The following is a 14,569-nucleotide window of genomic DNA, read 5'->3' on the forward strand; positions in this document are numbered from 1 at the left end:
GATGGTGACCACGAATGATGGTGGTCTTGGACTAGGGTGAACCGGAATGATGGTGGTCTTGGATGATGGCGACCCCGAATGATGGTGGTCTTGGATGAGGGTGACTCCTAATGATGGTGATCTTGGATGAGAGTGACCCTGAATGATGGTGGTCTTGAATGAGGGTGACCCTGAATTATGGTGGTCTTGGATGATGGTGACCCTGAACGATGGTGACCCCTATTATAGTATAAATAAGATTCTACATACGATGGACATGGCAGTCTGATGCTAACTTTGTGGTGGTTGTGGCGAGGGAGGGGGGGGTACTGACTTCTGTGTCTGTATGGTGGGGGCCTTCTTCTCAGTACAGTGATGTCCCTCCTGTCTGTCTTCTCAGGTCTTCTCCTGCAGGGACTCCGGTTCCCTAAAATGGTGCCAGAAGAGACACCCCAACTGATAAAAAGAGAAAACTCTCCCCAGGAACTCCACCATGGTAAGACATATGGAGAGAGGATGGATGGAGATATTGAAGGAAAGGTGTGGGGAGAGGGGGTGGATAAAAGGAAATTGGGAGTAGAGGACAGACAAGGAGAAGCCTAGATTGGTATATAGGGGAGTAGATAGAGGAAGGATGGGAGTGGAGGACAGGTTGTGAGAGATCTGGATGGAGTTATTGGTAATGGATGGATGGAGGGAGGATGGAGATACTGGCGATGGCTGTAGGGAGGATGGAGATGCTGGCGATGGCTGTAGGGAGGATGGAGATACTGGCGATGGCTGTAGGGAGGATGGAGATACTGGCGATGGCTGTAGGGAGGATGGAGATGCTGGCGATGGCTGTAGGGAGGATGGAGATGCTGGCGATGGCTGTAGGGAGGATGGAGATACTGGCGATGGCTGTAGGGAGGATGGAGATACTGGCGATGGCTGTAGGGAGGATGGAGATGCTGGCGATGGCTGTAGGGAGGATGGAGATACTGGCGATGGCTGTAGGGAGGATGGAGATACTGGCGATGGCTGTAGGGAGGATGGAGATACTGGCGATGGCTGTAGGGAGGATGGAGATACTGGCGATGGCTGTAGGGAGGATGGAGATACTGGCGATGGCTGTAGGGAGGATGGAGATACTGGCGATGGCTGTAGGGAGGATGGAGATGCTGGCGATGGCTGTAGGGAGGATGGAGATACTGGCGATGGCTGTAGGGAGGATGGAGATACTGGCGATGGCTGTAGGGAGGATGGAGATACTGGCGATGGCTGTAGGGAGGATGGAGATACTGGCGATGGCTGTAGGGAGGATGGAGATGCTGGCGATGGCTGTAGGGAGGATGGAGATGCTGGCGATGGCTGTAGGGAGGATGGAGATGCTGGCGATGGCTGTAGGGAGGATGGAGATGCTGGTGATGGCTGTAGGGAGGATGGAGATGCTGGCGATGGCTGTAGGGAGGATGGAGATACTGGCGATGGCTGTAGGGAGGATGGAGATATTATATTGGTTGAAGTAGATGGACTTTTTTCAACCACATTAACTATGTAACTATATTGGTGATGGATGGAGGGAGGATGGAGATATTGGCGATGGATGGAGGGAGGATGGAGACACAGGCGATGGATGGAGAGAGGATGGAAATATTGGCGATAGATGGAGGGAGGATGAAGATATTATATTGGTTGAAGTAGATGGACTTTTTTCAACCAGACTAACTATGTAACTATATTGGTGATGGATGGAGGGAGGATGGAGATATTGGCAATGGATGGATGGAGGGAGTATGAGAGTGGAGCACAGGCAAAGAGAGAATTAGAGGGATATATTATCGGGGATAGATGGAGGATAGGGGTGGAGGACAGAAGTAGAGAAATCTAAATGGCAGATGGGAGATATTTAGATGGAGATTTAAGGGTTGATAGAGGGAAGATGGAAATGGAGGACATATGGGGAGAGATCCAAAAGGAGATATTGGGGGTAGATGAAGGGAGGATCTGGATGCAGATATTATGATGTAGATGAGGAAAAGGTGGGAGTGGAGGACAGGCAGGTACCTAGAAGAAGATATTAGGGGTAGATGGAGGGAGGATAGAAGTGGAGGACAGACTGCGGGTATCTGAATGTAGATATTGGGGGGAAGATGGAGGGAAATGATAGTGGAGGACAGATGGGTAAAGATGCTAGATGGAGATATCGAGAAGCAGATGGAGGGAAGAAGAGAATGGAGGACAGACAGTAGTGATCTGGATGGAGATATATGAAGTGGTAGATGAAGGCTAGGTTGGGGTTGAAGGACAGATGAGGAGAGATGTGGGGGTAGATGAAGGGAGGCTGAGAGTGGAGGACAGACAGGGAGAGAAAGATGGCGACATATCATAATCGAGGTTTATGATGGTTAGATGGGGGGGGGGGGCACACTGGGAAAGATCTGGATAGAGATGGATAGGAGGAGATGGCCAGGTCAGGTAGAAGGAGTGTTGGAGAGTGGAATAGATGGCGATTGGCAGACAAATGGACAGGCCACCAGATAGTGGGAGTGTTTTGGAGCAGTGGGAGGGATGGTGGTTGGAGAATGAATGGTAGTAGATGTACAGGTTGGGTAGTGGGCGTGTCAGAGTGGTGAGATAGGTGGTGATTGGAGGATAGATGGGAGGAGATGGACAGGTTGGGTAGTGGGCGTGTCAGAGTGGTGAGATAGGTGGTGATTGGAGGATAGATGGGAGGAGATGGACAGGTTGGGTATTGGGAAGGTTGGGGAGTGGGGGGATGGGTGGTGTTTAGAGAATGGATGGGAAGTGGTGGACAGGCTGGGTAGTGGGAGTGTTGGGATGGGCGATGTTTGGAGGATAGATGGGAGGGGATGGACAGGTTGGATAGTGGGAGTGTCAGGGAGCGCTGGGATGTGATTGGAGGATGGATGAGAAGAGATGGACAGGTTGGGTAGTGGGAGTGTCGGGGAGCAGTGGGGTGTGATTGGAGGATAGGAGGAGATAGACAGGTTGGGTAGTGGGAGTGTTGGGGAGTGGTGGAACGGGCGGTGATTGGAGGATAGATGGGAAGAGATGTACAGGTTGGGTAGTGGGAGTGGGGGATGGGTGGTGATTGGAGGATGGATGGGAAGAGATGGACAGGTTGGGTAGAGGGAGTGGTGGGGAGTGGGGGGATGGGTGGTGATTGGAGAATGGATGGGAAGAGATGGACAGGTTGGGTAGTGGGAGTGGGGGATGGGTGGTGATTGGTTGATGGGTGGAAAGAGATGGACAGGTTGGGTAATGGGAGTGTTGGGGAGTGGTGGGATGGGCGATGTTTGGAGGATAGATGGGAGGGGATGGACAGGTTGGATAGTGGGAGTGTTGGGGAGTGGTGGAACGGGCAGTGATTGGAGGATAAATGGGAAGAGATGTACAGGTTGGGTAGTGGGAGTGGGGGATGGGTGGTGATTGGAGGATGGATGGGAAGAGATGGACAGGTTGGGTAGTGGGAGTGGGGGGATGGGTGGTGATTGGAGAATGGGTGGGAAGAGATGGACAGGTTGGGTAGTGAGAGTGGTGGGGAGTGGGGGGATGGGCGGTGATTGGAGGATGGGTGGGAAGAGATGGACAGGTTGGGTAGTGGGAGTGTTGGGTAGTGGGGGATGGGTGGTGATTGGAGAATGGGTGGGAAGAGATGGACAGGTTGGGTAGTGGGAGTGTTGGGGAGTGGGGGGATGGGTGGTGATTGGTTGATGGGTGGGAAGAGATGGACAGGTTGGGTTGTGGGAGTGTTGGGGAGTGGGGGGATGGGTGGTGATTGGAGGATGGGTGGGAAGAGATGGACAGGTTGGGTAGTGGGAGTGTTGGGGAGTGGGGGGATGGGTGGTGATTGGAGGATGGGTGGGAAGAGATGGACAGGTTGGGTAGTGGGAGTGGTGGGGAGTGGGGGGATGGGCGGTGATTGGAGGATGGATGGTAAGAGATAGACAGGTTGGGTAGTGAGAGTGGTGGGGAGTGGGGGGATGGGCGGTGATTGGAGGATGGGTGGGAAGAGATGGAGAGGTTGGGTAGTGGGAGTGTTGGGTAGTGGGGGGTGGGTGGTGATTGGAGAATGGGTGGGAAGAGATGGACAGGTTGGGTAGTGGGAGTGTTGGGGAGCGGGGGGATGGGTGGTGATTGGTTGATGGGTGTGAAGAGATGGACAGGTTGGGTAGTGGGAGTGTTGGGGAGCGGGGGGATGGGTGGTGATTGGTTGATGTGTGGGAAGAGATGAACAGGTTGGGTAGTGGGAGTGTTGGGGAGTGGGGGGATGGGCGGTGATTGGAGGATGGATGGGAAGAGATGGACAGGTTGGGTAGTGGGAGTCTTGGGTAGTGGGGGATGGGTGGTGATTGGTTGATGGGTGTGAAGAGATGGACAGGTTGGGTAGTGGGAGTGTTGGGGAGTGGGGGGATGGGTGGTGATTGGTTGATGGGTGTGAAGAGATGGACAGGTTGGGTAGTGGGAGTGTTGGGGAGTGGGGGGATGGGTGGTGATTGGAAGATAGGTGGGAAGAGATGGACAGGTTGGGTAGTGGGAGTGTTGGGGAGTGGGGGGATGGGTGGTGATTGGAGGGTGGATGGGAAGAGATGGACAGGTTGGGTAGTGGGAGTGTTGGGTAGTGGGAGGATGGGTGGTGATTGGAGGATGGATGGGAAGAGATGGACAGGTTGGGTAGTGGGAGTGTTGGGGAGTGGGGGGATGGGTGGTGATTGGAGGGTGGATGGGAAGAGATGGACAGGTTGGGTAGTGGGAGTGTTGGGTAGTGGGAGGATGGGTGGTGATTGGAGGATGGATGGGAAGAGATGGACAGGTTGGGTAGTGGGAGTGTTGGGGAGTGGGGGGATGGGTGGTGATTGAAGGATGGATGGGAAGAGATGGACAGGTTGGGTAGTGGGAGTGTTGGGGAGTGGGGGGATGGGCGGTGATTGAAGGATGGATGGGAAGAGATGGACAGGTTGGGTAGTGGGAGTGTTGGGGAGTGGGGGGATGGGCGGTGATTGGAGGGTGGATGGGAAGAGATGGACAGGTTGGGTAGTGGGAGTGTTGGGGAGTGGGGGGATGGGTGGTGATTGGAGGGTGGATGGGAAGAGATGGACAGGTTGGGTAGTGGGAGTGTTGGGGAGTGGGGGGATGGGTGGTGATTGGAGGGTGGATGGGAAGAGATGGACAGGTTGGGTAGTGGGAGTGTTGGGTAGTGGGAGGATGGGTGGTGATTGGAGGATGGATGGGAAGAGATGGACAGGTTGGGTAGTGGGAGTGTTGGGTAGTGGGGGAATGGGTGGTGATTGGAGGGTGGATGGGAAGAGATGGACAGGTTGGGTAGTGGGAGTGTTGGGTAGTGGGGGATGGGTGGTGATTGGAGGGTGGATGGGAAGAGATGGACAGGTTGGGTAGTGGGAGTGTTGGGGAGTGGGGGGATGGGTGGTGATTGGTTGATGGGTGGGAAGAGACGGACAGGTTGGGTAGTGGGAGTGTTGGGGAGCGGGGGGATGGGTGGTGATTGGTTGATGTGTGGGAAGAGATGGACAGGTTGGGTAGTGGGGGGATGGGTGGTGATTGGAGGATGGATGGGAAGAGATGGACAGGTTGGGTAGTGGGAGTGTTGGGTAGTGGGGGGATGGGCGGTGATTGGAGGATGGATGGGAAGAGATGGACAGGTTGGGTAGTGGGAGTGTTGGGTAGTGGGGGGATGGGCGGTGATTGGTTGATGGGTGTGAAGAGATGGACAGGTTGGGTAGTGGGAGTGTTGGGGAGTGGGGGGATGGGTGGTGATTGGAGGATGGATGGGAAGAGATGGACAGGTTGGGTAGTGGGAGTGTTGGGTAGTGGGGGATGGGTGGTGATTGGTTGATGGGTGTGAAGAGATGGACAGGTTGGGTAGTGGGAGTGTTGGGGAGTGGGGGGATGGGTGGTGATTGGAGGATGGATGGGAAGAGATGGACAGGTTGGGTAGTGGGAGTGTTGGGGAGCGGTGGAACGGGCGGTGATTGGAGGATAGATGGGAAGAGATGTACAGGTTGGGTAGTGGGGGGATGGGTGGTGATTGGAGGATGGATGGGAAGAGATGGACAGGTTGGGTAGTGGGAGTGTTGGGGAGTGGGGGGATGGGTGGTGATTGGTTGATGGGTGGGAAGAGATGGACAGGTTGGGTAGTGGGAGTGTTGGGGAGTGGGGGGATGGGTGGTGATTGGAGGATGGATGGGAAGAGATGGACAGGTTGGGTAATGGGAGTGTTGGGGAGTGGGGGGATGGGTGGTGATTGGAGGATAGGTGGGAAGAGATGGACAGGTTGGGTAGTGGGGGATGGGTGGTGATTCGTTGATGGATGGGAAGAGATGGACAGGTTGGGTAGTGGGAGTGTTGGGTAGTGGGGGGATGGGTGGTGATTGGAGGATGGATGGGAAGAGATGGACAGGTTGGGTAGTGGGAGTGTTGGGGAGTGGGGGATGGGTGGTGATTGGAGGATGGGGGGAGTGGGGGATGGGTGGTGATTGGAGGATGGGTGGGAAGAGATGGACAGGTTGGGTAGTGGGAGTGTTGGGGAGTGGGGGGATGGGTGGTGATTGGAGGATGGGTGGGAAGAGATGGACAGGTTGGGTAGTGGGGGATGGGTGGTGATTCGTTGATGGATGGGAAGAGATGGACAGGTTGGGTAGTGGGAGTGTTGGGGAGTGGGGGATGGGTGGTGATTGGAGGATGGGGGGAGTGGGGGATGGGTGGTGATTGGAGGATGGGTGGGAAGAGATGGACAGGTTGGGTAGTGGGAGTGTTGGGGAGTGGGGGGATGGGTGGTGATTGGAGGATGGATGGGAAGAGATGGACAGGTTGGGTAGTGGGGGATGGGTGGTGATTCGTTGATGGATGGGAAGAGATGGACAGGTTGGGTAGTGGGAGTGTTGGGTAGTGGGGGGATGGGTGGTGATTGGAGGATGGATGGGAAGAGATGGACAGGTTGGGTAGTGGGAGTGTTGGGGAGTGGGGGATGGGTGGTGATTGGAGGATGGGGGGAGTGGGGGATGGGTGGTGATTGGAGGATGGGTGGGAAGAGATGGACAGGTTGGGTAGTGGGAGTGTTGGGGAGTGGGGGGATGGGTGGTGATTGGAGGATGGGTGGGAAGAGATGGACAGGTTGGGTAGTGGGAGTCTTGGGTAGTGGGGGGATGGGTGGTGATTGGTTGATGGGTGGGAAGAGATGGACAGGTTGGGTAGTGGGAGTGTTGGGGAGTGGGGGATGGGTGGTGATTGGAGGATGGGGGGAGTGGGGGATGGGTGGTGATTGGAGGATGGGTGGGAAGAGATGGACAGGTTGGGTAGTGGGAGTGTTGGGTAGTGGGGGGATGGGCGGTGATTGGAGGATGGATGGGAAGAGATGGACAGGTTGGGTAGTGGGAGTGTTGGGGAGTGGGGGATGGGTGGTGATTGGAGGATGGGGGGGAGTGGGGGATGGGTGGTGATTGGAGGATGGGTGGGAAGAGATGGACAGGTTGGGTAGTGGGAGTGTTGGGGAGTGGGGGGATGGGTGGTGATTGGAGGATGGGTGGGAAGAGATGGACAGGTTGGGTAGTGGGAGTGTTGGGGAGTGGGGGATGGGTGGTGATTGGAGGATGGGGGGAGTGGGGGATGGGTGGTGATTGGAGGATGGGTGGGAAGAGATGGACAGGTTGGGTAGTGGGAGTGTTGGGGAGTGGGGGATGGGTGGTGATTGGAGGATGGGGGGAGTGGGGGATGGGTGGTGATTGGAGGATGGGTGGGAAGAGATGGACAGGTTGGGTAGTGGGAGTGTTGGGGAGTGGGGGGATGGGTGGTGATTGGAGGATGGGTGGGAAGAGATGGACAGGTTGGGTAGTGGGAGTGTTGGGGAGTGGGGGGATGGGCGGTGATTGGTTGATGGGTGTGAAGAGATGGACAGGTTGGGTAGTGGGAGTGTTGGGTAGTGGGGGATGGGCGGTGATTGGTTGATGGGTGTGAAGAGATGGACAGGTTGGGTAGTGGGAGTGTTGGGTAGTGGGGGGATGGGCGGTGATTGAAGGATGGATGGGAAGAGATGGACAGGTTGGGTAGTGGGAGTGTTGGGGAGTGGGGGGATGGGCGGTGATTGAAGGATGGATGGGAAGAGATGGACAGGTTGGGTAGTGGGAGTGTTGGGTAGTGGGGGGATGGGCGGTGATTGGAGGATGGATGGGAAGAGATGGACAGGTTGGGTAGTGGGAGTGTTGGGGAGTGGGGGGATGGGCGGTGATTGGAGGATGGATGGGAAGAGATGGACAGGTTGGGTAGTGGGAGTGTTGGGAGTGGGGGGATGGGCGGTGATTTGAGGATGGGTGGGAAGAGATTGACAGGCCGGGTATCGGGATAATTACTGATATTAGTATATTTCTCCCTCTGTAGGTGTCCCTGACTTCAATATCATTATAAAGGAGGGGGAGGGGTCTCTGGTGTCTGGCCGGCAGGAGTACAGCTTTATCGGTAAGAGGCAGGAAGGACGGAGAGACTTCTAGAGGTGTCTGTCAGTGAAAGGGTTAATCCATCGTGTTTGTCTGGACAGAGCTATAGGGAGCATCCCCATCCCCATCCTCATCCCTACCCTAGTGGGTGGGCCAGTCATATGACCCCCATCAACTGACTCGGTGATTGCCCATTGGTTAGTGTGCAGAGCCCCTCCCATCCCTCACAGCCTCAATCCTGACAGTTCATAATGGATGGGCTGCAACCCACCTGAACCCAGAAACTCTCCTCCCCCTGCATCTTATGCAGCATATTCAATGCCTCCTGAAGTTTAATAACCCCCAGCATTAGTGTCATGGAATGCAATGATAACCCCCAGCATTAGTGTCATGGAATGCAATGATAACCCCCAGCATTAGTGTCATGGAATGCAATGATAACCCCCAGCATTAGTGTCATGGAATGCAATGATAACCCCCAGCATTAGTGTCATGGAATGCAATCATAACCCCCAGTATTGGTGTCATGGAATGCAATGATAACCCCCAGCATTAGTGTCATGGAATGCAATCATAACCCCCAGTATTAGTGTCATGGAATGCAATGATTACCCCCAGCATTAGTGTCATGGAATGCAATGATAACCCCCAGCATTAGTGTCATGGAATGCAATGATTACCCCCAGCATTAGTGTCATGGAATGCAATGATAACCCCCAGCATTAGTGTCATGGAATGCAATCATAACCCCCAGCATTAGTGTCATGGAATGCAATCATAACCCCCAGCATTAGTGTCATGGAATGCAATGATAACCCCCAGCATTAGTGTCATGGAATGCAATGATAACCCCCAGCATTAGTGTCATGGAATGCAATGATAACCCCCAGTATTGGTGTCATGGAATGCAATGATAACCCCCAGCATTAGTGTCATGGAATGCAATGATAACCCCCAGCATTAGTGTCATGGAATGCAATGATAACCCCCAGCATTAGTGTCATGGAATGCAATGATAACCCCCAGCATTAGTGTCATGGAATGCAATGATAACCCCCAGTATTGGTGTCATGGAATGCAATGATAACCCCCAGTATTGGTGTCATGGAATGCAATGATAACCCCCAGCATTAGTGTCATGGAATGCAATGATAACCCCCAGTATTGGTGTCATGGAATGCAATGATAACCCCCAGCATTGGTGTCATGGAATGCAATCATAAACCCCAGTATTGGTGTCATGGAATGCAATGATAACCCCCAGTATTGGTGTCATGGAATGCAATGATAACCCCCAGTATTGGTGCAAATACTGTAACACCTGCCACCCCCTTGCATTGGTGGCAGTGAAAGTCACCCAGTAGGGGGCAGCATTGGGGGGGAGGGGGAGATGGCAGTTTGGAGGGTCATTTCTTGCTCATATCGCAGTGCTCAGCACAGATTTCTCCTGACTGTATATCTCCACCACATACCGTGGAGGGTACAAGGAGGGTTGAGCTTGCTGTGGCCGGTTGGGTGTCGGTGGTAATCGGTGTGATAGTGTATGTGTTGAGATCTGTGGACGGTGTCAGTGGTGTCTCCATGGTAACGGTTGTTTGTCTGCGGCAGGTACAGATATCCGGATCACCTCCCCGTTCCCGTGTGATTCCCGTCCTCGCCTCCTCCCCGGCGCCCGGACCCAGGACTTGGCGGACCGGCCGTATTCCTGCACCGACTGTCACCGCAGCTTCCTGCGCAAGTCCCACCTGACCAGCCACCAGCGCACCCACCGCGGGGAGCGGCCGTACCCCTGCGAGGTGTGTGGGAAGAGCTTCCATTACCGCCACCACCTGGTGGGCCACAAGCGCATCCACACCGGGGAGAAGTTATATTCCTGCCAATACTGCGGCATCAAATTCAACCACAAGGGGAACTACCAGACCCACACCCGCCTCCACACGGGCGAGCGCCCCTTCTGCTGCGACCGGTGCGGAAAAAGCTTCAACCGCAAGGCAGATCTCATCACGCACTGCCGTATCCACACCGGGGAGCGGCCATTCACCTGCGCCGAGTGCGACAAGAGCTTCAGCCGCAAGCAGCACCTGGTGATCCACCGCCGCCGGCACACCGGAGAGACCCCGTTCCCGTGCGACCAGTGCGATCAGCGCTTCGGCCACCGCAAGGCGCTAATGAGGCACCAGGAGGTGGTTCACTCCACGCAGAGGCCGCACAGCTGTGCCGAGTGCGGGAAGGGTTTCGCCCGCCGCTCCCACCTACTCGCTCACCAGCGGGTTCACCAAAATGGCGCGGTGGGCGGAAATAAGCCGTTCTCCTGTGATCAGTGCCGCCGGAGCTTTGTAGCGCAGCCCCATCTGCACGCCCATCAGAAGTCGCACAGCAGAGGGAGCGGAGAGCGGCCGTTCGCCTGCGCTGACTGTGGGAAAGGGTTCAGCAGCCGGCAGTACCTGAGCCGCCACGAGAAGATTCACACCGGGGAGCGCCCCTTCCGCTGCGATGTGTGCGGAGACAGCTTCATCCAGAAACCCAACCTGGAGCGTCACAAAGGGATCCACAGCGGGCAGCGCCCCTTCCCCTGCACCGTGTGCGGCGGCAGCTTCTTCCGCAAACACAACCTGGTGAGACACCAACGCATCCACACCGGAGAACGCTTACATTTCAGCTGTAAGGTGTCGCAGCCCGTCACGTCTCCGCAGGGGGGGCAAGGAGGCTGTCACAGTGGGGTGGGGCCACTGGAAAATCCCTGTAAAAATGTCTGCTGTAACCGCACACGCTCCGAGCAATGAGGAGCTGTAGAGGCGGCCGGAGACACAGCGCCCGGGACAGCTGCCACAGAAAAAGGTGTCAGCATGAGGCTGTGAGGGGGGTCATGTGACACGAGGTCATGAGAAAGGGGTCATGTGCCATGAGGTCATGAGAGAGGGGTCATGTGACACGAGGTCATGAGAAAGGGGGGTCATGTGACACGAGGTCATGAGAGGGGAGGTCATGTGACATGAGGTCATGAGAGGGGAGGTCATGTAAAACGAGGTCATGAGAGAGGAGGGTCATGTGACACGAGGTCATGAGAGAGGAAGGTCATGTGCCACGAGGTCCTGAGAGAGAGGGGGTCATGTGACACGAGGTCATGAGAGAGAGGGGTCATGTGACACAAGGTCATGTGACGCAAGGTCATGAGAGAGAGGGGTCATGTGACACAAGGTCATGTAACACGAGGTCATGAGAGAGGGGGATCATGTGACACGAGGTCATGAGAGAGGGGGGGTCATGTGAAACAAGGTCATGAGAGAAGAGGGTCATGTGAAACGAGGTCATGAGAGAGGGGGATCATGTGACACGAGGTCATGAGAGAGGGGGGTCATGTGAAACAAGGTCATGAGAGAAGAGGGTCATGTGACACGAGGTCATGAGAGAGAGGGGGTCATGTGACACAAGGTCATGAGAGAGGGGGTCATGTGACACAAGATAATGAGAGAGAGGGGTCATGTGACACGAGGTCATGAGAGAGGGGGTCCTGTGACACAAGATAATGAGAGAGGGGGGTCATGTGACACAAGGTCATGAGAGAGAGGGGATCATGTGACACAAGATAATGAGAGAGAGGGGTCATGTGACACGAGGTCATGAGAGAGGGGGTCATGTGACACAAGATAATGAGAGAGGGGGGTCATGTGACACAAGGTCATGAGAGAGAGGGGTCATGTGACACGAGGTCATGAGAGAGGGGGGTCATGAGACATGAGGTCATGAGAGAGAGGGGATCATGTGACACAAGGTCATGAGAGAGAGGGGTCATGTGACACGAGGTCATGAGAGGGGAGGTCATGTGACACGAGGTCATGAGAGGGGAGGTCATGTAAAACGAGGTCATGAGAGAGGAGGGTCATGTGACACGAGGTCATGAGAGAGAGGGGATCATGTGACACGAGATCATGAGAGAGAGGGGTCATGTGACACAAGGTCATGTGACGCAAGGTCATGAGAGAGAGGGGTCATGTGACACAAGGTCATGAGAGAGAGGGGTCATGTGACACGAGGTCATGAGAGAGGGGGGTCATGTGACACGAGGTCATGAGAGAGAGGAGTCATGTGACACGAGGTCATGAGAGAGAGGGGTCATGTAACACGATTGCATGAGAGAGAGGGGTCATGAGAGAGGAGTCATGTGACACAAGGTCATGAGAGAGAGGGGTCATGTGACACGAGGTCATGAGAGAGAGGGGATCATGTGACACGAGGTCCTGAGAGAGAGGGGGTCATGTGACACGAGGTCCTGAGAGAGAGGGGGTCATGTGACATGAGATCCTGAGAGAGGGGTCATGTGACACGAGGTCATGAGAGAGGGGGACATGTGACACGAGGTCATGAGAGAGGAGGGTCATGTGACACGAGGTCATGAGAGAGGAGGGTCATGTGACACGAGGTCATGAGAAAGAGGGGTCATGTGACACAAGGTCATGAGAGAGAGGGGATCATGTGACACGAGATCATGAGAGAGAGGGGTCATGTGACACAAGGTCATGTGACGCAAAGTCATGAGAGAGAGGGGATCATGTAACACGAGGTCATGAGAGAGAGGGGTCATGTGAAACGAGGTCATGAGAGAGGGGGATCATGTGACACGAGGTCATGAGAGAGGGGGGGGTCATGTGAAACAAGGTCATGAGAGAAGAGGGTCATGTGACACGAGGTCATGAGAGAGAGGGGATCATGTGACACAAGATAATGAGAGAGAGGGGTCATGTGACACGAGGTCATGAGAGAGGGGGTCATGTGACACAAGATAATGAGAGAGGGGGGTCATGTGACACAAGGTCATGAGAGAGAGGGGTCATGTGACATGAGGTCATGAGAGAGGGGGGTCATGTGACACGAGGTCATGAGAGAGAGGAGTCATGTGACACGAGGTCATGAGAGAGAGGAGTCATGTAACACGAGGTCATGAGAGAGAGGGGTCATGTGACACAAGGTCATGAGAGAGAGGGAGTCATGTGACACGAGGCCATGAGAGAGAGGGGGTCATGTGACACAAGGTCATGAGAGGGGGGTCATGTGTTGCAAGGTCATGAGAGAGGGGGGTCATGTGACACAAGGTCATGAGAGAGAGGGAGTCATGTGACACAAGGTCATGAGAGAGGGGGGTCATGTGACACAAGGTCATGAGAGAGAGGGAGTCATGTGACACGAGGCCATGAGAGAGAGGGGGTCATGTGACACAAGGTCATGAGAGAGAGAGGGTCATGTGACACGAGGCCATGAGAGAGAGAGGGTCATGTGACACGGGGCCATGAGAGAGAGGGGGTCATGTGACACGATGTCATGAGAGGTGGGTCATGGGTGGCATGGAGGGAATTGTGAGCTTAGAGGGAGCCCTGAAAGGGTGTGATGTGTGCTCTGAGAAGTGTCGGGAGACCCATAAGGTGCTATAGATCTATATTATAAGGAGCTTGCACATGTGATGACAGTGAGGGGTGGCGGGTTTGGATGAGAGATAGATGTGGCGGGGGATGGGGGGGGGTAAATAGGCCAGTGTGACAAAGTATGTGGGGGGCGTCAGACTGGCATGTGTGATGTATGCAGGTAGGAGTGACGGGACTGCACATGTGCACTACTTGGGGGGTGGGGGGACAAACCGGTACAGGTGACATACAGTTACATGGGAATGGGGGGCACATAGACCAGTGATGGAAAAGGGGAATGATTGGCCGGCACATGTGAAGAACAATGGGGGAGGGGAAGTTGTAGATGTATTTGTTGGTTGGTACGTGTTCTGTATGATCGTTCTCAGGGTTGTACATACTGTATGAATATCATGGACACTGATGGACATTCCACACATTGAATTGCTGCGTCAGTCTCGGCACCGGTGAACGCTCTCCATGTGCTCAGAACGCCGACTCCGTGACGCTCATGGAGGATTGTTATTATTGGTTGGATTCTGTGTAAAATAAATGGCTGAGGTTGTGTTCTAGTGTACTGCGTCTTTATTATGGGGGGTCATCCACATCACACACTCACAGATTCGGGACAGTAGCCAATCAGAGCCAGGGAACAGGATTTAGAGGGCTAATGGCCATCTAGTCCATGGTCCAAAGAGTCCACAATCCAGGACCAATTGTAGAGTCCCTGGTCATCCGTACAGT

At 54.7% G+C, this 14,569-nt stretch overlaps 2 protein-coding genes across 34 annotated transcripts in view; one reads left to right on the plus strand and one right to left on the minus strand.

Annotated features, from left to right (window-relative positions):
* LOC141145706 (uncharacterized) overlaps positions 1-14,390 on the plus strand; it is a 28,208-nt gene extending 13,818 nt beyond the window's left edge. For 2 of the 33 annotated variants that reach the window (XM_073632583.1, XM_073632585.1), the window contains 3 exons: positions 380-475; positions 8,374-8,451; positions 10,038-14,390. In XM_073632583.1, coding sequence (XP_073488684.1) covers positions 380-475; positions 8,374-8,451; positions 10,038-11,212 — 1,349 coding nt within the window. In that variant the 3' untranslated portion in view covers positions 11,213-14,390. The remainder of the gene's footprint in view (positions 1-379; positions 476-8,373; positions 8,452-10,037) is intronic. The other 31 variants (XR_012244614.1, XR_012244618.1, XR_012244597.1 and 28 more) reach the window with 31 other exon arrangements.
* The window catches only part of LOC141145703 (uncharacterized), a 353,511-nt gene that overhangs the window by 279,615 nt on the left and 59,327 nt on the right, over positions 1-14,569 (minus strand). The gene's annotated exons all lie outside the window — the stretch shown is intronic.

This window comes from Aquarana catesbeiana, linkage group LG05 (genome assembly GCF_042186555.1).
Source record: "Aquarana catesbeiana isolate 2022-GZ linkage group LG05, ASM4218655v1, whole genome shotgun sequence".
NCBI lineage: Eukaryota > Metazoa > Chordata > Amphibia > Anura > Ranidae > Aquarana > Aquarana catesbeiana.